We start from the raw sequence: 27,960 nt of genomic DNA on the forward strand, positions 1-27,960 counted from the left end.
AACTTCATAAAAATAAACTGTGTGTGCAGGATGTGCTGTAGGCTGAATTTTGGGGATTCTTTTTAATAGATATATAATTCTCATTTTTCTTTTATGACACGCTTAAAACCGGAGCCTGTTTCTAAGCACGAGCCTGGGATTCTAACATGTGTTGCTATGCGTTGTCTTGCTTCCAAGACAAACACGTTGCCCCTGCGCTATCCTCCCACACAGAGAAGTATTTTGCATTCCGCTTCTTCTCTAGTAATGCCTTCAATATATTTGCTTAATCTTACTGCTATGGCTAGTGTTTCCAGAGTCTGGTTAAAAGGAAGTGGAGAGAGGGAACATCCTTGCCTGATTGCCTTTTCAATTTTCATTTTCCTAGCCATCATACTATAGGTACAGATTATTGTGTAGCTGTCATCAGATAAAGCTTGTACTAAGTCACAACATTATTTACATAGTCTATTTTATTGAGTGCTAATAATTTAATGATCACATATTGAAGGTTTCCTCAGCACCTAAGATCATGATAGTCCTCGCCGCAGGCCTCTGATGTGATATATGGGTCATCGCTTCGCTAGTAACATGAAGATGTTGTTTGAGCACTTTTCGGTCTTTGACAAATCCTGTTTGGTCTTCATTAATCAGTACCAATAAAGGAGACAAATCCCAATGCCCACATTCTGAACAGGATTTTATAGACAACATTAATTAACAATATAGACTTAGTGTTGCTGTACTGTTGTGCATCTCTGCCTTTAAGATCCATTTCTTACATTTATGCAGCAGGTTTTTCCATTCTTTTGTCATTCATTGTTGGACCTACCTTACTGTGAAAAGGTTTAATAGAACTTCATGATCAACCCTTCCTATTTTGAAAGCATTTGTGATCTTATCTCTGCAAATAACTTTTCCAATTTCTTAGCATTTTTCTTGAGTGCATAGATGTTTTTTGTACTAAGGTAATTGGGAAAAACTGCATTTTCTTGTCAAACTCCATGCAGTTGAATAGTGAGCTCTGGTTTCTTGTATATCATTGAGTGTAGTAGTGTTCCAAATGCTTTGTTAATGAGAGTCATGGAAGGCATGCATTGTCCTTGGTAATCACACATAATCATTCTCTATGAGGATATTTCCCTCTTTGCTCGACCTCAGGGCTTCCCTCATCTTCCGAGGATGAGTTAGACTCACTAGATGAGGACAATGATGAAGAGAAGAGGTGCCCTAGTAGACCTATTGTTTTGCCTCTAACCTCCTTCATAGCTAGTTTTAACCTCAAACAGCGAACAAGACCTATCTACAGGACCTTGTTTACTTTTTGGGCTACCTTCTTCTTATATTTGAATGCAAAGAGCTAGAAAGAGCCAAGTACAGACCTTCTTTTACGGGCTCTTGTCCCTGAGTGTCGCTCACTCATCAAAGGAGTCTTTGTGACACATGTATCTCTCTGAACATTTGCTACAGAGTAGCACATTTCCCTATGTGCAACTCTCTATAAGTATGATCACTCTGGGCACTCCTGAACAATACCATCAATCACATGCTCTGTCTCATGAGACCTTACGTGGAGGAAACATAAATCCATTGCTGCTCTCCCACCCCTACATGTCAGCGCTGCTGAGATCATACCTCTTTCAGGTATGATGTTGAATTCCAGTAAGTTGCCAAATGGAAGTGCTGCTGGCCTCACTTTGTCACTGAGCTTCCAAAGGTAGTACTAAATGCTTTTCTTGATCTCTTGACCTGTGGCCCGACCCCGAGAAGGGTCACAGGTAGAGCATGTGCTATTACTGAAATCACCCTGATCCAGCAGGAGGATGATTGCTTGCATTTCTTGAGAAGAGAGAGAATAATATTTATTCAGCGTCTGCCATTAACAATAAATACACATCCATACACAAAACTGAAATAAAATATGAAACACCACAACTCTAATATTATTATATAAAAGGTCTACCATACCTTCTGAGACCCTCATTTACAAACACGCAAACATCTAATATAAAATTCAGATCATTAAAATTAATAAATAAACGCATAGCATTCGAGATGTCTCTGATTCTGCACTTGACAAAATGATTTCTAAAACACTGTCTTCGAATAGCATTAGAAATAGGAGATATCAGCAGGAAATGTAAAATATTCTCTTCAAACCATAACGCATAAGAGCATTCGTTGTGGCCACTCAGCCAGGTCATTCTTGCTAATAATGAGAAGATATTTAACTGACACATTAATATTACTTTTCAAAGTTCTAGAGATCTCAAGGAGCTTACAAAGCCTCTCCCAATAACATTCAACTGGTAGGCGAGGAAAAAACACCTTGACGGTAATGAGCATAGGCGGTTCATTGTGTTCCAGCCTAACAGTCTTAACCCTAAAAACAGTCTTCAGTACTGCTGGGCAGTTTATTTGATTAAGTACAGTACCCCATTTATCTATCTGAGAATTTCCATATGCATACCATGTACGGGCTGGAGACAGGCTCATTTCCCTCACAGCATTTCATCTTGTGGGGTTTTGAAAATAAAATATATTAGTTTTAACTTAAAATTCCAGGAGTGTACGCTCAGCTAGAACAGCAATGCTGTGAGCCCCAGGTTCTGTACACAGAACATCTCCTGGCGCACCAAGGCCAATGGCTGCTATAGCCCTTAGGAATGCGTTCTGTATCACATCCAGTCTTGCACAGTTCAAGAAGCCCCAGATCTTACAGCCCTTTAATGCAGACGAATGCACTTTAGAGTCCATTACCCTTAAACAGTTATGCTTTCTTTTACCTCCATATTTGTAATAAAAGCGCCTCAGACCTCTAAAACATATTTCAATTAGTTTTTCTATCCTTTTAATACGGTGGAGCCAGGTGCCAATCTGATGCAACAAAATGCCTAGATAGTTCTATGTTTTCTCCACTGAGATATTCACATTATTTATGGCCCATACAAAGTTCTTTTTAGGATTTCCAAATGGCACTGTCTTTGTTTTTTCTAAATTCAACTCAAGACCATGCTCCTTAAGATACCCAGCTGCATAATTTAAAGACTGTTGGAGGCCCATGTGTGTTAAAACAACCATAGCCATCTCATCGGCATACATGTGTCCCATATTTTGTCCCATTGATAACTGCAGGATTAGCCTTAATTAAAGAGATGTACGGGCCAAAATCTGATAAGAATGTGATCAACAATATTGGAACAAGGGAGCACCCTTGTCTAACCCCCTCATTTATTTATTGTATTGCTATATTGGGCATTTATAATGCTCCAATACAGTGAAGGGGTTTCAAGGCGCAACAAGACAAGGGGCGGGGGTTGGGAGGAACAGGGATGAAGAATAACAAAAACCGTCCTACTAGCCCTTGTGTCATTCGGATCATGCAAGTGCAGTAACAAGAAGTGCAGGGTAGAGGGGAGGTGGGAAGTGCTGGTAGGAGAAGAATTTACTAATGATAAGGAGAGAAAGGAAGTGCAGATCAGAGTGGAGAGTGTGGAGGAGCATTAGGGAGGGGGTGGCCCCTGGGATAGATGAATACTACAGGTAGGCCAGGTGGAAAAGTGCCAGGGGAATGCCGAGAGTGCATGGCAAGAAGGTCCAACTGCTAAATGTGAGGACTGGCTGGATGGGCTCAATAGGGATGCAGGCCCAGCCAGGCTAGTGCAAGGGGAGGGAGCCCAATGGGCAGGTGCATGTTAGGGGGACTGGAGATGAGAAGAAAGTGCTGGGGTAGACTGGGCGAGGGGGGCCTGGTGCCCTGTATGAATCAGTTGGAACCAGTCAGCCAGTAAGATGTGGCAGAGGGGAACATTAGGAGGGAAGGGGAGAGGGAAGGAAGAAGAGAAACGTAGGGTCTTGAGAAGCTTCCAGAATTTAAGGAGCTCCGGCTAAAGTCTGAGAGGGGCAGGGAGTCCATTCCAGAGGGAGGCTTCTGTGGAATAGAGAATCTACCCCCCATTCTCTGCTTGGAAAAGCTTCTGATCTGCAGAGAGTTGGAGCTAGAAGACCGAAGGGTTCTAGCAGGGAGTTATTTAGGGAGAGAGAGTTGGATATAGTGGGGTTCTAGGCCCCAGAAGGCCTTGCGGGTGATGCAGAGGGTCTTTGACTTGACCGTCGCAGCGATTCTGAGCCAGTGGAGAGATTTTAGGGCTGGAGAGATGCAGTCCCTGGACTTGAGGCCTAAAATAAGCCTTGCAGTCCTATTCTGGATTAGTGAAAGTGTGCAAAGGGAATATTTAGGCAGACTGAAGAAGAGGCTGTTGCAGTAGTCCAGCCTAGAGAGTACCAGAGATCTGGAGACTTTGAGTTTCTGGGGGAAGGTGAGGAAATGGAGAATGCCTCTGAGGAGGTGCAGCTGAAAATGGGCCTTCTTGGCAAGGTCTACGATGTGAGGCTAGAAGGAGAGAGAAGAATCAAAGATGACACCAAGGTTTTTTGCCTCACAAGAGGGAGAGAGGAGGGGCCCCTGGAAGATGACAGAGAGTGGGAGGGAAGGAGGGATCTTGGATCCCAATAAGAAGGATCTCAGTCTTACTGACATTAAGGCAGAGCTCATTAGCAGCACGCCATGCCTGAATAGCAGTCAGACAGTCAGGAATGAGAGAGGAAGAAGAGGAGGCAGTGGCGGGAGGCTTTAAGGGTAGCTGAGTGCCATCTGCATAACACTTGAAGTGAGGAGAGAAGGGAGAGATCAAATGGCCTAGAGGGACAAGGTAGATGTTGAAAAGCCACGGTGAGAGGATAGAGCCCTGAGGGACGCCACCGGTGGAGAGTGTGAAGGAGGAGAAAAAAGGGCCCAGTTAAACATGGGATGATCGGTCAGTGAGGAAGGAGGTCAACCAGTCCAGTGCCACGTTAGTGATGCCAAGGGTATCAAGCAGCCAATTTATAAATGTGGCATGATTGACCATATCAAAGGAAGAGAAAATGTCAAGAAGGATGAGAATGGAAGGAGAGTTAGAATCGAGTTGCGAGAGTAAGTCTTCACGGGTGTTCAGGAGTGTATCTTCTGTGCCTCTGGCTGCTCTGAATCCAGACTGGTGGTCATGTAGACAACCAACAGTTTCAGTGTGGTGGATGAGCTGGGAGATGATCAGCTTCTCCAGGGGTTTGCCCAGGAAGGGGCTAATGAAGATAGGGCGGTAGTTAGCAGGGCAGCAGGGGCCGGCTGATGGCTTTTTGAGTAGGGGTTGCACAAGGGAGTGCTTGAGAAGTGGCGGGAAGGAGCGGGTGGCAAAGGAGTGATTGCAGAAATCTGCCACGGCTGGAGTAAGGGGAGCAATGTTGTCCTTGATAGTTCTGGAACAGCAGGGGAGCACCTGTTTGAAGGGAGGCCGGAGAGCGGGTGAGGGAGAAGGGAGGGGCGTAGAGGAGAGTGAGGACAGGATGTCCTGAGATTTGTTTATGAAGTGAGAGTCCAGTGCAGTGCAGAGGGGAATTGAGGGACGAGGAGAAGTGGAGAGTGCTGTAGGATTGGCAAGTTCCTTGCAGATTTTTAACAGTCCAGCCATGTTGTTAGTGGCCCCGGAGATGTGGGCTTGGATATAGGCCTACTTCTTGCAGCGGATGGAGAGTCTGTACTGCCTTTGGAGCAGGCGGCAGGCCAGTCTCTCAGAGTATGTGCATGAAACCTGCCACTTTCTCTCAGCAGCTCCACACTTGCGTTTTAGAGAGGCGAGGTCGGAATCATACCAGCTGTTGCGCTTGGAGGCAGGCTTCATGCTGATCCTCATGATGGGGGCAATGATGTCCAGAGGGTTGGAGATGGCGAGGTGAAGGTTAGCAAGGGCTGTGTCAGTGTGCGAGTCAGTGGCTGGAGTGGGACGGGTAATGAAAGTGGCGGCAAAAGTAGCACTGACACTCACTTCATTGGTCGAATGACAGAGAAGGAGACTGTCAGTACAGGCAGAGGCTTAGCCGGGGACCAAAGCGATCCAGGTGAAGACAGGAGAGCATGGTCACACCAGGAGAGAGGTGTAGAGCGAGGGTTGGAGATGTAGATGTCTGCTGAGATGAGAGCATCCAAGTTGTGTCCGGTTGAGTGTGTTGGACCGGAGGGAAGAAAGGTGAGGGTAAGCTACTTGCAGAGGCTGTGGACGAGTCCAGAGGCTGCATCAGTGGAGTCAAGGTAAATATTGAAGTCTCTGAGAAGGAAAAGCTTGGAGTTGTAGGCCAGGAGAGAGGAGGTGAGGTCAGACCACTCCGAGAGGAAGAGGGAGACTGGACATGTGGTCCTTTAGATGGTGGCTAGTGTCAGCAAGAGGATTTGCGAGACACCAAGCCTGCAGACGAGGCATTCAAAGGATGAGTAGGACTATGTGGCTATGATAGTAGCAGGTTCCCATTCAAGGAAGATCAGGGCCACTCCACCCCCAGCCCGGTTAGGCCTGGTCTTAGAGGGGATCTTGTAGCCCTCTGTAGGAATGTGTCAAAAGTAGAGACAGAGCTGGCCGATTACCACGCCTAAGTGAGAGTGAAGACGTCAAGGTCGAAGTCTTCAACGAGGTGGCAGATGTCAGAGGAGTGTTAAATGGCAGAATGAAAGCTGAGGGTAGCTAAGTGGAGCTGGTTGCCACTTTGGAAGGTCTTCCAAGGAGGGGCACAGGAATGTGGTATGCCCATCGTTGGTGGCAAAGGGGTCAGAGGGGTGGCAGAAGGAGGAGTTGTAGGAGCAGGGAGGAAGTTGATGAGAGAGGCAAGATGTCTATCAAGAAGGAGGAGGAGGTTTGGCCAATAGCCCTGGACCATGAAGTGCCATTCTTGTAGACATTAATGATGCACCTAGATGATGGGAAATATGCCAAGAGTACTTTCCATTGGGTTCCACCATTAATGGGTTCGAAGAAGAGAAAGGGGATAGCACTGCCACCATATGGGTAATCCAAAGGTCTGGAGAGGGAATGACAAAGAGGGTATTAGTGACAGTCCGCATCAGCGATGGGCAGACCTGGATTGGAGATCAAGAGATCTTTCTTGAACTTTATCCTCCAGACATTGAAAGAGAGATAGGATAAATGATAGAGTAGCAGTTAGAGACGATAGAGGAGATGGATAGCACCTTGGAGGGAGAGAGAGCAGACAGATGGGGTTGGTAGGGAGGAGAGGGGTGGAGAAACTGGACAATGCACAACAAACTCACCAGGTGTCCAAGCAGAAAGCCAGGCACAGACACATCAGGTACACGGGAAAAGAAGTACAGGCCATTCATGAGAGTCATGCTGCAAGCGGAGCGCAGGCCTGGCAAAGAGGTCAAGAGACTTGATCCCTTGCCAGCCTTCCTTCACCAGCCACAGGAGACCTACTATGTGAAGATTTAGTTCTGCTGTTGTTTCACTCGGATCACAGCTGTAATACTAGAGTGCAGCTTGGGATGGACCCAGTCGAGGCAGTGCTATGTTATGTTATGTTGTATATACTTATAAAGCGGAGCATACGCCAAAGGCATCTTGGTGCTGAAGCGTAGCAGGAGAGACAAAGATACTAGAAGAGAAGAGTCTTCAGAGCGCGTCTGAAGGCCAGATGGTTAGTGGTAGCGTGAAGAGCCAGAGGAAGTTGGTTCCATGCTTTGGCTGCTGCCAACGAAAAGGTGCAGCTGCCAGTTCAGGTGCGTTTGAAGAGAGGAACTAGAAGTATTAGCGCAGTCTGAGAGCACAAGGAGCGGGTGGGTACATAATGAATGAATTTCTCCTGCTCCAGTGGAGCACTTAGAGCTGAGGGCATGGTGCTGGATAGAGGGGATGGTGTGAAGATTACTGGAAAGAGGGAGGAACATCTAAACTTCAAACACAACAGCAATTTAGAACAACTAGATTCAAGTTTCCTATATAGAAGGAAAAAGCCTAAATTGAAAAACACAACAGCAAAATCCAGAAACACCCAGATGCAATATTACTGAATAGAGGTCTTACTGCCATAAATAGCTAACTAAGACAAGTGGCTTAAATACCAGATATGGATAACATGCAACTGACGTGCAGCAGACTCCAAGCATTTTGCTAATAGGAGTAGTAAGAGAGGTGGGACAGTTTACTCGGGAGCACACACCTTGGTTATCTTGTCAGTCGCAGTGTTTGATGGCTGTGCTGCAGGCTCCACCAGCGAACACTGGCAAACACAATCTGGAGCTGCTACTGCAGGAGTTGCCCTTAGCCTCGGGCCCTTCACCGAGGGGGCTGCACGGGCAGTGTGGCTGCCTTGGATGGAGGACCTAAAAGGAACTTCAGGCCCAATCAGAATGCAGGGAGGAGGAAACTAGGGTCGGGCATGGGTGAATAAGGTAGTTTCACCTGCCCTCGAGATGGCTCACGGGCAAAAAAAAGGCACAGATGTTAAACAATCAAAAAAACAAGTTTCCAATTAAACAATTTAACCGCAGAGCCCTTACTCCAAGAAACTATGTAGAAGTGGCTGCGGCAGCGATCTCCGAGTGCTAGACCCTCTGGGAAACAAAGCGGGCCCCAGGCCCATTCAGAATGCAGAATGCAAAGGAGAGGAAACCAGGGACGGGCACGGGGGAATCAGGACATTTCACATGCCACATTTCTTTGAATAACTTGTCAAGCTTGGGCATCTTATAACAGCTGATGTTTCTGTATATAAAAGTTGGATTAGCTGACGTAATGCTTCAGGTACCCGCAGTCTTTTCAGTTTTTTACACAAAATTGCCCTATCTTAAAAATCAAATGTTTTTAACAGATCCAAGAATGCAACAAAAACAGATCCCTTCCTGATCTTAGCATATTTTTCTATAATTATTTTCAACAGATAGCAGTGGTCCACTGCACTGTAGCCTTTTATAAAACCCACCAGTGTTTCAGGGAGAATGCTGTTAATCTCTGCCCATTCCTCTAGCATTGTCAAAATAAATGCATTTTGTAAACATTTGACTTGTACTGTCAAGCAAAGAGATACGCTGATAGCAACGTGGTTCAGTGTTTGAAACTTTTTTTTAAATCAGAATAATTAAACAATTTTTCCATGATGCCAGTAATGTCTGAGTTCTGCCTATCACATTAAAAACTCTAGTCAGGATGGGAACCCATAGCTTAGGGAACCACCTATTGACCTTGATATTAATACCATCTGGTCCGCATTCTTTCCCACCCCTAGCTGCCAATAAGGAGGTGGTAACCTCTTCTAGGAATTGTGAGGTATCAATGGCAGAAGCACCATGCCCTGTCCAAGGGGCACCAACCTGTGATGGATTAAATAAAATGCTTGAAAAAAGGGAACTCCAGACCTCTGGTTAATTATACTAATGTTATCATTAGCACTTGGTCATGAACCTTTAGGTACCATCCTCCAAAACCCCAGGATATTATTTTCTCGAACAATTTGATCCAGAATATCCCACTGTTTTTCTGTATGGTCGGATTTTTTCTTTTTGCATAGACTTTTGTACCCCAGTTTTAAAGCAAGACTTCATCATTTGGACCTTAATTTCCATACATATTTTCCATTTTGCCTCTCTACAATGGGAGTCAAACCACAATGCGTCAACTCGCCTTCTGCTCAAAATACTCGGTACACTGTTTTTTCTCAGGTTGAGGGCGCCTGCTAAACTCTGTGCAAACAGCTCAAATTAGTCGATTATTTTACGATCTTCCTCATTCGGATTAAGGATGGCTAATTTTAAAGAACCAATATCTGCACTATTTAACATTGTTCTGATCAATCCCTTATTTAGGTTAATTTGTCTTGAATATTAGCTTGCCAACTGCTCTTCAGTTATCTCGCCAGGTTCGTCACCTGGTATTTCCTGCTTAACCACTAGAAGATTATAGTCACTTTCAGGCCGATTAATAACCGAGAAATCTGAGATATTTTCATACGCAAAATAATTCACCAGCCCACAGACTATCACTCAGGCCCTTGTCCCAGGTCTAAATGTGGGGTTTGGAGGACTATCTCCAGAGCATCTACCATGTAACTCAACCAATCAGGCATGTTTCATGAAGTCGTTAATCAGCCATTCTCTGGCATCCTGTTTTGGGAGATGTCTTGCTTAGGCTTGGTTCAATATCTAGAGAACATATAATAAATTATTTATTGTCAGAAACATGTCTCTCCACTTTGTAGTGGAGACTCTTACGGATCAGAGTAGCTATTCCCGCACTCGTGCGGCCTGGCCCGAATTGCCTTGCATCAACTGAGAATACTTGAAACTCGCTAATATATTTCAATATGCTGCTCTCACCAATAGGCCATGTTTCCTGCATACACATTACATCATGCTATTTCAACCACGCTATCCAATATGGATCCCCAAGTTTATTAATAACTCCTGCCACATTCCAGCTAATTATCCTTACACAGTTATGCTGCTCTGGGGACATATTCTCAGACCTAGCGCTGTAGCAATTATTAGGGAAAGCTTAGGGGTACATGTGTGATGCAGCCATACACTGACTCACTTGCCTGTACAGAAATTCTGCTATGAGATACCATACAAATAGGTGAAGGAGCATGTCTAAGGTTGATAAGAGAATAATTAAATCCTGCCTGGAGTTCACCCTCACAGGCAGCTCTGAAAAAAGGCTGCTTCTATCTTGTTGTACTGAAGCTGCCTCAAACTGGCCACTAATTCCCCCTTTTTTTCTGTTCATTCCGGGGATTCCCCCCAAACACTCCAAGTCCATCCCAACCCCATGAAGCATCTCGCACCTTGCCCTCATCATGTCGCATTTGGCGTTCTGTCCCCTGTTGCCTCTCATCCCCTTCTAACCCACCAGATTAGCCTTAATGGCAGAGCCTCAGCGAGAGCATGTGATAATATAGAAATCAAGTTCATTCAGTAGGGGGATGTCTACATTGCATTTCTTGTGAAGAGTATAATGGAATTCCACCTATCAAGATTCTGGAGGATCCAGTCTGGATCGACGGAGCAGAATAGTAGGCTTGTGGGTAATGGGGAATGTGTTTAGACTTCTTTCTGAAATAGGAGGAGATACAAAATAAAAATCAGACTTCTGTCCTGCAGATGGAACCATTTCTAAAATATTGACTGTGATGAGGAAGCGAGATGTGGGGTAATGCATATGTATGTGTGTGTCGGGTGTACACACTGGCTGTTTTTAAAGACAATAAATTAACCTTACTAGAGTATGATTTTCCCTAGAAGCATGAGGGTGACCAACTTGGAAAAGCATGTTATGTAGCATTATGTACAACCATGTGGTGGCCTTTGTTATAGTTTTGTCTGCTGCTGTTCCAGATTTTTGCTTACTTGTAGGATTCTGATGCTGGAATGTAAGGTTTAATCATCATAGCATTAAAGTTGCAATCCAGCACAAAGTCTGTACCAAAAGCGCACCAACAAGGTCCAACTAGCGCATGGTTTGGTTGTATGCCCTTTGTATGCGTTGGTTGTGATTTTCATGGGATTTTGCAATTCACTGCATTTATGCTCCTTATTTTTTCAGGTTCCCTGACAAGGTACGTTCAGCTGCTGTGCAACTGCTGTCTGACCGAACTCGACACTGAAGTGGAAGAAAAGAAAAGCCGCCAAGTCAAGTAGAGTTGGCAAACATATGTACAACTCAGCAACATCTGGCAAAAAGGTGGAGAAATGGCTCTGATGTCTACAGCACGTCGCGCCATGTCGCCGCAAGTCAACCTGGCCTTCCTTCAATCTGAGATACACCTTACAAATACAGGTTGCAATCCTACAACACAACTTGCATCTAAATAACACAATTAAGTCTTGCATTTTGTCACTACAACAAAAGTGGATCATAGAACTTGAAATTGTAAGGTAGTGTGACAAACACGCGGACCCCACTACATCCCTGGTTTCCGATTACTGAATTGTCAAAAGATTATCTAAAGAAATGCTGTTTTCAGGTGGAGAAATGGAGAGATCATTTTGCATGTTATTACATGCTAAAGATAAATGCATTGATATTCATGATATGATAGATTAATTATAACACGCTTAAGCGGACCTGGGGAACGAACCTGTCTTGCTGCATGTGGTCTTGCTTCAAAGGCGAGCATGTTGCCACTGAGCTATCCTCTCGAGACAGTTCATGTACATTATTTATCTATATTCATGGATAGACAGATTGGTGAAGAGATGCATATGTTAGATAGATTATATCGGGATACATCCATTTTTTATGTTATAAAACTAACCTGAAAGCCACAATATCCAATATGCTCTAACCAATAAAATAAGCCCCCACGTCCCGACATACTCATTTTTGAAGCAGCATAGTTAGTTATAAGGGCAGGGAGCAAAAAAGAAACGTTGCAATGCCAACTGTTTTGTCTTTTATGGCTGGGTAGTAACATAACACCATATGGTATTGCCATTGTGTGCCAGGAGTTTACATATAATGGCATACCATTTGGCAAAAACCGCTCTCATATATGAAATATTGCCGTGATATGCCCAGGTACTCACACCATAATATTTATGATACATTCCCTCAATTCTGTAAGTACTATAGACATTCAAGGTTAAAATGGTGTTATCACTCAATAAGCTCTCACTTTGCTCTGGCATGTAAACAGTGCACATCTCTGCTGGGTGAATGTGCTTATCTATGCACTGCATTCTCTTTACCAATTCTGCAATTTGTGAGAAGAGAATAAGATGTTTTACAGTCTTTGTTTTCTTTAAATGCATTATTTTTAAGAACCATGGCTTGTGTTCGCCCAATGTTGCCCTGTTTGTAATTGGGAATGCACGTGTGTCTATTGAGTAACGCACGCACATCATGTTGCAGTACTGTTACACATTATTCCTGCTCATTGATGGGAAGTAAAAAATAATGTTCTTTTTGTCTCAGGGGGTTCTCAAAGGATGTCCCGCTCTTTTATCAAGCATCGCTTGCTTAATATCAAAGAGAATGACAACAGGCTTGTTAATTTTCAGGACTAAAAATTTTTTATTTCATAACAATCCATGACCATCTTGTGACTCTTCATTCTGTGGGAAACATGATTAGTGGTCGAGGGATGTTCGAAATAAAGCATGTGCAAAACATTTTCATCTGGTTTCCATGTGAAATGGCAACACCTATAACTGCCCCATTGTACTCGATAAACACATTTTTTCTATTCATTGCAGAACATGTTAAAACATTCTTAATTGGAAACAATGTGAATGCTTCAATTTCTATTCCGTACAGCAAACATTAAAACTCACAGAAAAAACAAGCCATGCTTCTGAAAAAGCAGCCAAGTACAATCTATACAAAGCCGGGCAATAGATATGGGTCATACAACTGTTTCCATTCCTTTAGTTGCGGCACGTCTGCAATCAATAGAAAAGACTACGGCTAATTATAAACTAATACATACATAAATCTCATCTAGCAAAGCATTTCTTTCCGAATGGGAACAAAAACAAAGTAAACTAGCTGGTACTCTTTGCTAAAAGACTGTCCCCATAGCCAGCCAATGTATTGATCTAGTGTGGTGGCTGATGGAGATAATAGAGGGCGCTTACACATTTCAACCGATCAATTTAATGTGACAAGTGCTACAATAACAGAGGTCACCTAAACAATACAAAACACTGTATCCATCCTCAAAATCGATCAAAGAGTGCCTCCCTAATATAGCCTATTGTACACCATTACATTTGGCTCACAGGGTATTCTCTAAATCATAGCTTTTTAGTGGATACTGTACATAATTGCTACCTAGCAAATACCACTTGTTTTGCAGATGACTTTTCATTCATGTGTTAAATATCTACTCTTGTTGCATGAAAAATAGCTATCACAGTCGCACATGCTGTGTCATGTTTTTATGATTTGACATGTGCTTGTTTGTTGATTGGAAGACCTGAAGACATCCATGCCTAATGTATTCCTCAAGCATTTATTTTTATATATAATGGTGCTCATTAAACAATTATGGTTGGTTGATATGTTTTTCCTAACTCGGTGTACTTTGATATTTCAGAATACATAACTGCTGGATATTCCTAATATATTACTGCAGTACGTTAATATAAAAAGCATGTGAACTGCACAGCAATATCTCCCAACAGCCTAACATTTCCAGGAGATTCAATGCGTTCTCTCCATAGTCTAAGAGCAAGCTGTGGCACTAAGAAATGGAAGCATGATACAGTGTTATATGATTAAATTAAAATGTCCCTCTTACCGTACGGGACCAATACACTTTATGGATGCTTATAAAATAACATTCTGGCCCATTGCCAACATGTTAAAATGTCAGGCCTGATTAATAATATCAGCAAAATTGCTCTATCCACACCATTAAGTGTAAACTTCTGCCCTTTAACTTCAGAGACCTCGTTGACACTGGCATTCGTCTGACAACTTCTTCATTATTCCCATTGCACTCTCAACCCATATCAAGCTGTAGCATTTAATAACCACAAGACCTGCACAAGACTTACACATCTTCATATGGCTATGCCAGGCCACACAAGGCTACTGAACATTAACATAGCACAAACCTTCTGCAACTTAAATAAAACCCTACTCACCACACTTGTCCTCGGTGGCTGGATTATAGCATCATATTCCTTGTTGCTCTTCCTATATGCACCTTCTATATCCTTGGCAAAGAGCTCAGTCTCACAAACTAAGTGCTCCACAGCTGGTACTTCCTCTCCAACTCGCCCTTGTCACTAATGCATGACTGGCAAATAATGCACTATGGGGCCTGTCCACAAATCCTTGTACTAGCGCTCAAACCAATCCTCGGCTTTTCCACCAATTACCCTCTCTAAATCAATCTCAACCTAAACCACAAGCCGCATTCACCTTAAAGGTGTTTACTCCCAGGTGCCCTTTGAGATACTCTTTCCTCTAACACCAAAGGCTTGCCTTTGACTTGGGAGACAAAAGCTTCATAAGCCCGTTCAACGCTGCACAGTGAAAAAAACACCTCTTCTAGATTGACCTGTGTCATCACTCCACTGTCCCTCAGGACATTTCTCCACGGGCACGAGTCTTCAGCAACCCACACCATTCTGAGCAACTCACTGACCACTGAACAGACTATGTTCTTGCCAATATTTTTTGCATTCTCCTTCTCCTGAAAAGCAATGTACATCCACATTGCCATTCTTCTATGCCTGTCTTTTAAGTATTCTGCCCAGCTGTTTGGAATTCTCCATAAAACAATGAATGTAAACATTCAAAATAAAGGTTATTGAAACATGTCTATCATGTCTTTTCTTCCCATTCATGAATGATGCCTTTTAAATAAAACAGTTATAATTCTTGTAAAAAAAGAGTATCTACATTTTACAAGTATGTAATATCGGAATTTCCATTAAGAGACATGCCGCTGCAGTATTATTCATTACTACGCCCATCAGGATGAAAAATATAGACTGTAAAAATGGCATTAAAGACTTGTTTTTGTAAAGGATGAGCATGTTAAGACATGGGTTCATGCATTTGAACATCCTGTAGTCTATGTGCAGCACAATGGCGAGTATTTCAGAGTGTGCAATGCACCGTGTACTGTGAGGTAGGCATGGTATCAAAAGTATGAGAAAGACCCAACGATTCAAGTTCAATTTGTTTATTAGCCTTGAAAAGGGGCAGCGCGTTGGACATATCCTACCCAATCCTAAATCTACGATGGGAGAGGTCTCAACCATCAACAAAAGAAAACTAGTCCATGTCAGACTTTTTGTGAAATAAGGATTATAAACCTAGCCTTGCCATCACGCTCATACAAAATGTTGTGTTAGGGGTATGGGTCAAAACGAAAATGTAGTGCATCAAAAGGGAAGTCAGCATGTTGGTTAAACCAGTACTTAACTCCCTTCCCCATGTTTAAAGCACAGGGTTGGGGTTTGGAGGAGCTTTTCAAACAGGTGGCTCGTTTCTCAAAGTTCGCCAGGCTGGGTCTATTTAGCGTATTCCCTAAAGTTCAAACAATTCACAGTTTCACCCAGTTCCTTCTGCCCGGATCTCTCAAATATCCATCTTGTCTCGTTATTCAATACACAATCATCTTGAGGCTTCCCTCACCTCTATTCAACACAGATTTAAAAAATGACATTAACATTTCAAACTCAGACCATTTAGGCTTCCCTCGCCTCGAATCTGGGTCTTGTCTTTCTTGTTTTCAGCCTTCAACTTTACAGGGTTCCCTTCCTCAATCTTCGCACATCACATCCTTTCAACACTATGTCAGAGGCTTTTGAAAGAGCACTACTTTCCCTTCCTTCATGCCTAACCACGCTAACACTGTTGCATTGTGAGTCTTGACGTTTTTACAATCGTGCCCATGGCACCTAACAGGTTTCTTGGGTATCGTATTCTTTAAGCAATCACAAAAGCTTCTGCCTTTTTCTTATAACCAATTTAAATTCAGAAACACTTCAACAGTCAACATATCACATTTGATTCAACACGGGTTTTCCCTCCATTGGACTCACACCTTTTAAATTTCATCCTGATTACTTGCGCTTTAGGTTCCCCTCTGTCAGGCTCAAACCTGTCTCGACTTTCAGATTTCATTTTACATTTTTCACTTGTTAGGGCTTTTACTTGTAAAGTTCAAACGGAGTCATTCAAAAATGTGCTTCATTCGCAGGACCACTCTTACTAGTTTTACTTCTTTTCCAACTGGACTACAAGCCTCATAAGGCCTTGCTCTTGCCTCTTTACCTCTGGTGGCTTTCACCAACTAGACTTAAACTTCATTCACTCACCGGTAGCATTCAGGCTCTCCACTTCTTTCGTCTGTGTTGCGGTCAAGGCCTTCAGCATCAGCCTCTCTGCTCCTCTCCAAAACTCTTGTTCACCCGAGAGCAGATGGGACTACTTCCTGACACAAAAAGGTATACTTTCTCCAGCTCTTTGGCTCCACGTTACAACAAACCTTTCTGGCTTCTCGCGAGTATGCCTCTCTCTGGGCTTTCTCTGGCTTTCCTTTGCAGTTGAACAGCCCCTCGGCTTTCCGTGCTTTGCTGTTTGGTCCTTGTCAGTCCCTGCTTCACTGCTCCTTCTTGTGTCCAGCCTTGCCTCTTGAGTGTTTGGGATTTGGGTAAGAATCCTATGCTGGTCTCAACCTTGTAGCCTCCCTCTTGGCTTCCCAAGAGCACCTCCCTGCTCTTTACAGGGTGACTCCTTTTATACACCTGGGTGGTGTTAATTGGTTGCAGGTTTATGTCATTGGGGTGGAGTGCCTGATCCTGCCTGGCCCCATTATTGTGACAATATTGTGGATTCCCATAGGAGAACATGATCTTGCTATTCCTATGGGAAATCTTCATTCCTCTTTCTTTGTTCTTTTTCGTATCAGTATTTGGGGAGGGCGAGACGAAATGTGTATGTGAATATCTCCCGACTAAAGAAGAAGGGCTAGATGGAAAATAGGGAAGGGGGAATGTGGTCTATCTGCCCAAGGCACTCTCCCTCTAATCCCCTGAATAAGCAATTCCACAGAAGGGGGCTCTTAAATACCCTCAGGATTTTCACATACCCTTCCCCTATGCAGTTGGGACTGCTATGTTTCACCAGGGAAGCTGGAAAGGGAATACATATTTGTTTCTTTTTTTTTTTTTTCTTTACAGGTTCGCTGGGTTGATGGTTCAGGCAACACCGCATAATGCCAGGGTTCAATAGCTTTCCTAAGATATTCTTTTCTATCCTTGGTTTAGAAGGTTCTCTCAGATCGTGAGGTTTGCCGGTAAAAATGTGGTTGTTTGTTTCTGTAACTTGGAGGAGCCACTGATGGAATTGAGGTAGGTTAGTCCCTAAAACTAACTGGACTGGAAGATTGGGTATCACAACTGCTTTAAGTTGTAATATCTCTCCTAAAATGGTAATGGAAATTTTGGCGTGGGAATAGTTCTCAACATGGCTGTGGATACAGCCTATCGTCTCTTTACCCAACTTCTTACATCTTTGGGGAAGTAGTTCTGGTCTTATAGAACATTTTATGCTACTAATATCAATATGGGCCCAAAATTACTGGTTGTTTACAGTGACAGGAATTTGGTAAGCAGGACCCTTTCCTGCATATAAAGAAATATTAATTCTCCTTTTACCCTTTTTTTCTGCTAGTTATTGGTTTTGAGTTTTTTAGGTTTTTCCATTTGGGCATTACAGACCTGACTATAAGTCATACCCACACTCTCACTTTTTTATCCTTTTTATGGTCTTTTCCCAAAGGTTCCAGTAACGAGGTACATATGTTTCGGCACTGCCTTGTGAGATGGTCATGTCCTTTACATGATAGACATGTTTGTTCAGATAGTGAACTACCTCTAGTCTCCTATAATTCCTGATAATGAAAATCTTTTGGACGGGGATCATTGGGGTGATCAACTTTCCCCCAGGTGTAGGGCTGTACCAGATACCATATTTAGTATTCGGCCGAATACTGAATAGTATGTCAACTATTCGTCGAAGCCGAATATGAAGCTGAATAGTTGCTTTATTTAATAAATCATGTTCCAAACTTCAAAAAACACACTTATTAAAAAAACAAATAAAGCACCATTTAGAATGCATTCTATACTTTTATTTCTCTTCATTGTAATTAATGTAGGATCTTTATTTAAAGTATAAAAGCCAGAAATAAAGCCGATTTAACCAAAATGAAGGGACCAAATGTACAGAAGATTGTTGCATATTCATTGCGAATTAAAGTAGAAGGCTTCACAAATGCAAAAGACTGCCTTTGTGAATCAGATGCATTGCATTCTCTATCTAGTTGCAAAGTCGATGCGGGCGAGTATAGAAACCTCTTTGCCACTCACATAGAAATGTATAAAATGTGGTTCATGTCGGCTCATGCAGGACACAAGTCAAGAGGAAATCTGAAATGCGTGTACTCCATCTCACAACTATTCACCCCACCCATACAAATGCTGCTCACTTTTCACTTATCCTAGCCACACCTTCTCGGCAATACACAAACATATGCAATTTATAATTCCTTATAAAATATCAGATAATGGGCCTCATCACGACTTTGGCGGTAACCCGTAAAATCGGCGGTAACGCTATTAGCACCGATTTTAAGGGTCCGTCTGATCACGAGTCGAAATACTGCCGGCGCAAGTACAGCCGGCGCAAGTACAGCTGGCTGTACAAGCGCCGGCCATAACAGCGCCAGGAACCATTCGCGCTAAAACATCAGCCATCACGAGTCCGGCGTAGCCGGTATTATTGCTAGAAAAGCGGCAGATAATCCGCCGAAAATACCTCCAGCAAAAAGCTGGAGGTAACAGAACACAGGCCACAGCAATAAGGGCCCAGGTGGAACCAATGCAAATCAGAGGCCTACAAAGGAGCCACCCATGCAAAACACACCCTCCCCAACACCATGCTGCCATTTGGAGCCGGGAGCCTTGATGTTGACTTCTACCTGCTGCGCCTGGAGCTGCAGAGGCCAGCCAACCAGGCCAGGGCCCTGGGAGTGCAGGGGGCAGTGGGGATGAGGAGAAGGAGGAGGAGAGCAGCACCAGCAAGGCGGCCAGCCATCCCCAGGGTCGGGCCAACACCCTGGGCCCTGACTGATGGTCAGTTGGTGACAGAATATCGGCTGGACAGGGCAACCATCACCCAGTTGCTGGACACAATCCAGGGTGACATTGGCAGCCGCATAGCCACCACCACGGCAGTACCTCCCCTAGTGAAGCTCGTGTCTGTACTTCAATTTCTTGGGACTGGCAGCTACCAACATACCGTTGCCATGATGCATAGAATGGCCCAGTCCACATTCAGTGCCATGCTGGGACAGGTGCATGATGCACTGTTGAATCATGTGAACGAACACATTGCATTGCCAGCCACACAGGCACAGGTGCACCAGCTGAAGGGTCAATTATATGCCATTGCCCAAGTCCTGAATGTAATAGCAGCCCTGGACTGCACACATGTGGCACTCGTACCACCCCAGGCACATGAGGCTCCCTACAGAAACCGTAAACAATACCATTCCCTCAACGTGTAGATGACATGTGGACCTGACCTCACCTTCAGCCACTGCTGTGCCCGCTACCCAGGATCCACCCACGACTCCATGGTCCTGCGCAACAGTACCCTGCCGGCGTACATGGAAATGCACCGTGGCCAAAACACATGGCTACTGGGTGAGTACAAATGTATACTATAAAGCATGTCAATCCACAACTGATGGTGCCTGTCACAGAATCCATTATTCCCAATAGGCAGCAGCATTACTGCAGCATTCACATTCAAGCACCTTGCACGATAAACCTTGGACATGTCCAACACAGTAGAACACACCCATGCATGATGTAAGACATGTTGCGGCACAGTGACATATGGAAGCCCCACCACAATAAAGCCTCCTGTGTGAGTAGCACCATGGCTCCCTACACTGAGACAGTACAGAAATCCCACCCTGGCCATCCAACAGTACTGAAATTCCAAACCATAAGCAGGCACATCCACAAATGCACCACACATAAGTAGGCCGAGTAATGACAATGTACATCCCACGAACACTGTCCCCAAAATGGCCACGGAAATGCATGGAGAACAGTACAGAATAGTGACGACCAGCAAATGCAACTGTAGCCAAATGGATTTGCAATGACACATGAGGCAGCCACGTCTCTCATGCAGAAGTAGATGGAAAGGCCCCCTTATCCTGCGACAAGTGAATGAGTACTGTTACATACAGAAACATAGGCGTCCCAAGTGGAGAGTACCCCATTGATTCAATTGTGCCTGTAGGACAGCACACTCCACAATGTCATAGGCCAAATGACAAATATGGCAAAATCACACTGATGACAGAGCACTGTGCACCCACTGGACTTACCTTGTCCCCATACCGGCTTTCTCTCCCCTGCAGGTGATTCTAGATATCCCCAGTACACATGGCTCATGACCCCTGTGTGTCACCCACACACGGCGGCAGAGCGGGCATACAACCTTTGCCATGCCCGTACACAGATCTGCATGGAGAGGACATTTGGGCTGCTGAAGGCACGCTTCCGGTGCCTCGACCGCACGGGAGGGGCAATGATGCATGCACCAGAAAAAGTTGACAAAATTGTACTGACGTGCCATGCTGCACAACATCTGCTGTCGCAGAAATGTGCCACTGCCCCCTGATGCTCATGTGGAGCCACCTGAGGATGGTAGTGAGGGCGATGAAGTGCCAGAAGGTGTTGCACATGCACAAAGGATTGGGCTGAGGGAGGGGAGGTTGGCAAGACAGGGATTGATAGATGGATTCTTTTAGAGATGGGTAATGGGTACATTGGAAATATGTCACTTCAACATTAAATTGCATTAGTAACAATCACTACTGTCCATGCATTGTGATTTTTCTAAAGTGATTTATTTTCTGTCCAGCAAACCCCCCACCCCCCCAGTGAACACCCAGCACACAGCCCCCCTCCCTCCAATGAACAACCAGCACACAATCCCCCTCCTCCAGTGAACACCCAGCACACAATCCCCCCTCCCCCAGTGAACAACCAGCACACAATCCCCCCTCCCCACAGTGATCACCCAGCACACAATCCTCCCTCCCACCAGTGAACTACCCGCAACTGTGCAGATAGGCACATGTGTCTTATCAGGGCACCAAAAACGATGCCATGCACCACTAGGATGGCCGTGGGCGCTTTCCTTTTCCGGGCCCCTCTGGTGTGCGTGCCCTTAGGTGGCGCATGGATGGCTCGAGGGATCCCTCTGTGGGTGTGGTCGATGTTGAAAGGACTGAAGGGGTGGCCATCATGTGCTGTCGCATGAGGTTGTTTCTCTCCCTTGTTTGCTCAGCAAGTGCTGAGACTGCCGCCGTCAACTCCCTCACTCGTTGCCCGAAGCCTGTCAGGGCAGCGGTACATTGGTCAACGACTCTGCGTGTGCGCGCATTGTCCTGCGCTATGTATTTGCACCCATGCCGTATAGATGCACTGACAGCCTTGATGTGCCGGCTCTGCACCTTGGCCATTGATTCCACCCTAGCCTGTTTTGCCTCAATAATGTTGAGTCGGCCCATCACTGCTGCCCCAGTGACGAAGGGCAGCCCTGGTGTGTCTTGTGTTGGCCTGCGACTTGTGTGCTGTCGGGGGGGGGGAGCTGCATGGCGACATGGCGCCAGCTTGGACTGGGCTGCCTGGCTCAGAGTGCCGGTCTTCTGGGCTGCCATATGATGGCGTGTCCACGTCCGGCTGTGGTGTGCAGACACGACGCACAGGCACATGTCGATTTAGTGCATGGTGTGTGCCTGGGCTTGGGCTTCCTCGGGGTGTGACCATCCCTTCGGCCTCACTGCTTCCGGGAGAGTGCTGTCCTCCGGCATGATGGCCACGTGGAGGTGTTGCTCCCACGTCAGGCTCAGATCCAGACCTCTGTCCCTCAGCATCGGGGCTGTGACTGGTGGCTTGGGGCGAGCCAGCGGTGGCCTCCCTGCGGCCATGTGGCTGCTGCTGCTGTCTAGTGGGGCTGCGTTGGGGTGAAGTGTGTGTTGTCCTGGGTCGTCTTCCTTCCGTACGGCCTCTTTGTGGGGTGGTGGTGCTGGTGGAGGTGCGCTGCCATTCGCACTGTGTTGGTGTGGCCTCCTCCCCATCATCTTCATCCCGTTGGGATCGACGTGTGCCTGTGGGGTACATAGGGTGTGGTTTGAGTTCAATGCTACATATATTTGTGTGATGCAGTTCATGCCAACAAGTTTAATTGAGGACAGTATCAATCACGCATTAAACTTGCATTCTGTTCAGTCGCCATGTGGTGCTTGTTGTGAGTGTGTATGGAGGTGCACTGCATGGGAATGTAGGAGTGACAAGATTGCATGCGTGGTTGGGATGCACTGCGCTCTGGGTTTTGGGGGTGAATTCATGCCCACTCAAACTCTACGTAGCTGTCCTATGGCTATGGATGTCTATCCCCTGCCACTGTCATTCATGTACTGCACGTGCAGGGTCGTCTAGGCAGCACTACAGTTCAATGGATGTAGGCCTCACTTATGGGTGTATGCAGTAACTCACACACATTTCTTCGGATTCATTCACTCAGGGTCTGCATGTGTGGTACTTTCAGCTGCATGCGTTCGGGGGTGGGACTCACCTGCAGTTGGGTCGATGCCAGTGCCTGCCTCCGCTCCACCAATGCCCTCGATGGTGCCAACATCTATCAGGGCTGTCATTTTCTCCTCCCAAGGTGTGAGTTCGGGTGGGGGTGGTGGTGGGCCTCCTCCAGTGGCCCTACTTGCACTCTGGTGCTGTGACAGGATGCCACGGACTCGCACGCGCAGGTCGTTCAGGCGCTCGCGGCAATCCTCCCCATCCCGGGGCACGTGCCCCACAGCACTGACCCTTTGGCTGATTGATCGCCAAATTTGTGCTCTGCGCTGGCCACTTGTTTTGCACTGCTGCAGCTCCTTGTGGTGTATCTCGGCCTCCTCGACCAGTACATTTAGCTCCTGGTCACTGAATTTGGGCTTTCGCACCCTGTCCAGGGCAGTCTTGCCCCTAGTACGCTCCTGAGACATGTTTTGGGGTTGGATGGCGTGGATGGCTTCCAGGGGCTGTGATATCCGATGGATTGTGATTTCCAAGATGGCCACCGCTTTATTTCCCGTTCCGGCGGTGACGCGTTTCCCGCGCGCTCATAGCACGCGCTATGAGTGCGATATGGCGGTAGCGCACGGTGCGCCGGATTTAAAGGTTCGCGCTATTCACGATACCGCAATGGACCGGGGCACGTGCACGATAACTCGTGATCTGGCGTATTATCCGCCGGGGGCCTTGGCGTTAGCTATTTACGTCCGGCGAATAATCCGCCGCATTACCGCCAAAGTCGTGATGAGGCCCAATGTTAAACTCAAGACTCAAGTCCTTAAAAAAAGAAAAGGGGGGACTATGACGTACGCAATGGGAAGTGACATGACAGGAACTGAAAGTATCTATGCACATTTCTTTCAGTTTGTTTTTTTCCAACTGAAAAAAGTGCACATTGCATATACACATTTGCCAAAAGAAAAGATGTTACTGTATTGTTGCAGGCTAAGTATAATAAAAGATTAGCACCTTTTTTTGTCTAAGAATCTGTAACAAAACATGCCCTAAAGAGAAGATTACAATATAAGATATTTTTCAGCTCTGTGATAGCAATTTGTCTGGTCTAATTCTATTCAGTTTTGCAAACTGAAGTCTATATTTGCCTTTCTGAGTTCCTGTTGCATTGTATTCAAATGAGAATGTCAAAGTATTCGGCAAGAGATGAATAGCAAGAAACTATTCGGCCAGAGTCAAATAGCTTTTTTTCAGCCGGAATTCAACCGAATACTTACTCGAAACCGAAGTTCGGTACACCCCTAACCAGGTGTAACTGGAATATTTCTCAAAAGGGGAAGAATCAACCCTTTCTGTTTCCCCATTAGCGATTAAGGACAAATGTGGCCCTAGATTCTTTCTTTCCCTTTCCTTAAGGTTCACATTTGATCCCCTACTGTCCTCACCATCCTTTTCTAGATCTGAATAACATGGTGTATTAGAGTGGCTATATTCTCAGCAGGAATAACAGGCATATTCTCCGTCAGCTATTTTGAGTTTTAATCGGTCATTGAAGGATATTTCTGGGGGAATTAATATGTGTTTCCCATTGTCCACATGGTGAAGTCTGGGAGTACCTTTTCCTTTCTCCCAAAAGGGGTCTATTTTCTTACTTGTAGGAGGTAAGGGTCTAGAGGCAGATCCTTCTTCTATTTCGCTGCTGATTATTATGGCATCATCAACCCCCTTACAATTTAATATAGTTTGGTGGGCATTCCCTTTTCTCTCTGGTTCTATTTCCCAAGGGGAGAAGCTTCTGCAAGGGGAGAAGCTTTTTACAGACATTAAAACCTCAGGACTAGGGTTGTATTTCTCTAAGAACTGACTCTGTATCTGATCACCCTCGATGTACAGATGTATTCTCTCTTGGCCCATAGGTTTTATGGGGTCATCAACTTTGTCTGAAACTCTACACTCTAGTGGCGTTTGTTTTTTCCTTTTCGTGAGTGAGACATGTTTTAAAGGTAACACTTGGTGGGAGAGTCTGGCAGGCTCTGGTAATGACTTCACTTTCATATTTCCACCTCCGATTTCTCCCATTGAACAGTAAATATAAGTTTCTGGGGTTTTATTTTCAGAGGAAGAGCTTTCTCTCTGTGTTTCATTAGAGGGTATTTCCCACAAGATCTCATATACTAGGTTTCCCATTATCTCTCCCCTGTTGATCTTTATAGGAGTTGAGGAGAAATTTAAGAGAACACATTTAAGTTCATCACCAGAGAACAGGTAGTATTCTTAATTCTCCTCCGCTGTTGCGTATAATATAGATGGACAAGCTGCTGGAAAGCTTATTTTTGAACTTAAAGAGAATATCATCTTGTCTCTCCCTTGTAAAGAACAATCGTGAGGGCAAAAAAGGTGATAAGTGTAGCCCTCAGCATTCTTTCTGACAGATAAAATGGCCTGGTAAGTAACAGTTTGGAACATTACTCCCATTTTAATTAGGGGATGACACCTGACACCATATGTTAGGTAGGTATGGTATCAAAAGTATGAGACAGACAGAATGATTCAAGTTCAATTAGCCTTGAAATGGGGTGGAGGTTGGAGGTTTCCTACCTTGCCCTAAATCTACGATGGGAGAGGTCTCAACCATCAACAAAAGAAAATGAGTCCATGTCAGTCTCTTTGTCAAATAAGGATTATAAACCTAGCCTGGGTTGCGGTCAAGGCCTTCAGCATCAGCCTCTCTGCTCCTTGCCAACACTCTCATTCATCCGAGAGTAGAGGGGCCTACTTCCTGACACAAAAAGGAATACTTTCTCCAGCTCTTAGGCTCCACATTATCAACGCTTCTCTCCAGGCTTTCTCTGGCTTTCCTGCGCAGTTGAATAGCCCCTCGGTTTTCCGTGCTTTGCTGCCTGGTCCTTCTCAGCCCCTGCTGAGCTGCTTCTTCTTCTTGTGTCCAGCCTTGCCCTTTGAGTGTTTGGGATTTGGGTAGGGATCCTCTGCTGGTCTCAGTCTTGCAGCCGCACTCCTGGCTTCCCAAGAGCACCTCCATGTTCTGTACGGGGCCACTCCTTTCATACACCTGGTTGGTGTCAATTGGTTGCAGATGTACATGATAGGGGTGGAGTGTCTGATCCTGCCTGGCCTCATTAGTGTGACAATGTGGTGGATTCCCATAGGAAACCATGATCTTGCTATTCCTATGGGAAGTTTTCATTCCTCTTTCTTTGTTCTTTTTCGTCTCAGTATTTGGGGAGGGGGAGACATAATGTGTATGCGAATATCTCTTGACTAAGGAATAGGGGCTAGATGGTAAAAAGGGAAGGGGGGAATGCAGCGTATCTGCCCGAGGCACCCTCTCTCTAATCCCCTGAATAAAGAATTCCCCAGAAGGTGGCAGTGAAATACCCCCTGTGTTTTCACAGTACCTAATAGTAGAAGGATCAGTGTTACTAATATGTTACTTTTCAAAATATTTCTCATTCGTTAAACCGGATAACAATAAAAACAGAGACCTCATCAACAACAGCAGAGAAAGTTATTCACTACTTTTTAAATCCACCTGTTCTATATTGAAAAAAGACAATAGCAATGTTTTAATGTGACTATTTGCTAAATCCACTGAGGCCATTGGTCTTATGTCACATTCAAACAGGTGAAATTCACTTTTCAGAAAAACTCTGGGGCCAGATTACAGAAACTCGGCAACTGTTCAGAGCAATTTTGCATGGTATTAGCACTAGAGCAATCTTCCCAGCATGGCTTGACTGGCTTTTAGGTTGTCCTTCACCTTCCAAATGAGCTGGGACATCTTCTTAGGGAGGCCCACTGGATAGTCGACTACATCAAAGGTGGAGCTCTTAGTGTTTCTTTCTCTTCCCTACTTCACTAAATTGAGATGCCCACTCACAGGGTTCCCAAAAAAGGATCTCAGTATAATTAATGCCCACTACTGTCTGGGGTACTTACCAATAGGTGAGGAGTAAACATGGAAGCAGCAGATCCCATTTTCTACTTAGGTTCTTTTTAAGGCACCCTTCATGCTCTTCAGTGACGTGTAGAATTCAACCTGACCATTCATGTGGGTTGCGGTAGGAAGTAGAGAGATGTAGGTTAACCAACACTCCATCCACATAGGCTTCCATATACAATGACATAACGTTGGACCCCAGGAAGCGCCCCACAAGCCATGAGTGCTCTGCAGCCAATGCTTGAGTGCGCTGATGCTCACAAATCACCAGGCCTTGTTAAGATTGCCATCATACATAATAAAAACCATCACAGCTTGATGTTGGAATAACTGGATTTGCCCCCAGACTTCTCTTTGTGACCATGGACCCAGAAGCAAAGACAATAGCTAGAGTGCATCAACATTCACACCCAATCTGCCTACCCATTACAATTACAAGCACGTATCCTCAAGACATTGGGGATGTGTATGGTATTACTGGATTGGGTCTCCAGCCTTCCCACTGACCGATGAACAAAGAGACAAAGACCACAGCTGGAGTGCAGTGACACTCTCTTATAGCCCAGCCACTAACATGGCTGATGCAAGCACCACAAACCATCTGGGACGTTCACAACATTAATGTACTGGGTTCTGGTCTTCCACATGTGATTACAGACCAAGAAACAATGACAAGAGTTAGAGCTCATCAGTGCTACCACACCAGATAGTCCAGTGCTGGCATAGCAAGCATGCTCTGTTCAAAACATTATTTTTGGGTGTGCAGGGATTGGGCCTCAGGGCTTCAGCAAATGACTAGGAAGTCAGAAACAATGACATCAGCACTCCCCTATTCAGCTTCCAAGGACATCCAGTCCATTGGGCAGTAAAGCAAGGGTTGTTGGAGAAAAATGGACACCACCAACAACCTCCATCAGATCTAGACTGTTGTAACACCCAGGAAAATCTGTATTTGGTCAAGAGTGGCCATCTGTTAAGGATTTGGCCAATGGTGGCCCTTATGTAGTATTTGGTTACTAATGGTCTCCTGTATGAATATTTAGTTAATAGCTTTCTCCTGGGTAACTAT

At 45.0% G+C, this 27,960-nt stretch overlaps 1 protein-coding gene across 1 annotated transcript in view; it reads left to right on the plus strand.

Annotated features, from left to right (window-relative positions):
- LOC138497698 (Y+L amino acid transporter 2-like) overlaps positions 1-15,129 on the plus strand; it is a 461,544-nt gene extending 446,415 nt beyond the window's left edge. Inside the window, exon 10 of the mRNA XM_069621313.1 lies at positions 11,400-15,129. Coding sequence (XP_069477414.1) covers positions 11,400-11,494 — 95 coding nt within the window. The 3' untranslated portion in view covers positions 11,495-15,129. The remainder of the gene's footprint in view (positions 1-11,399) is intronic.
- The last annotated feature ends 12,831 nt before the right edge of the window (positions 15,130-27,960 follow it).

The sequence above is a fragment of the Ambystoma mexicanum genome, chromosome 5q (assembly GCF_040938575.1).
Source record: "Ambystoma mexicanum isolate Mex_15411 chromosome 5q, UKY_AmexF1_1, whole genome shotgun sequence".
Classification (NCBI taxonomy): domain Eukaryota; kingdom Metazoa; phylum Chordata; class Amphibia; order Caudata; family Ambystomatidae; genus Ambystoma; species Ambystoma mexicanum.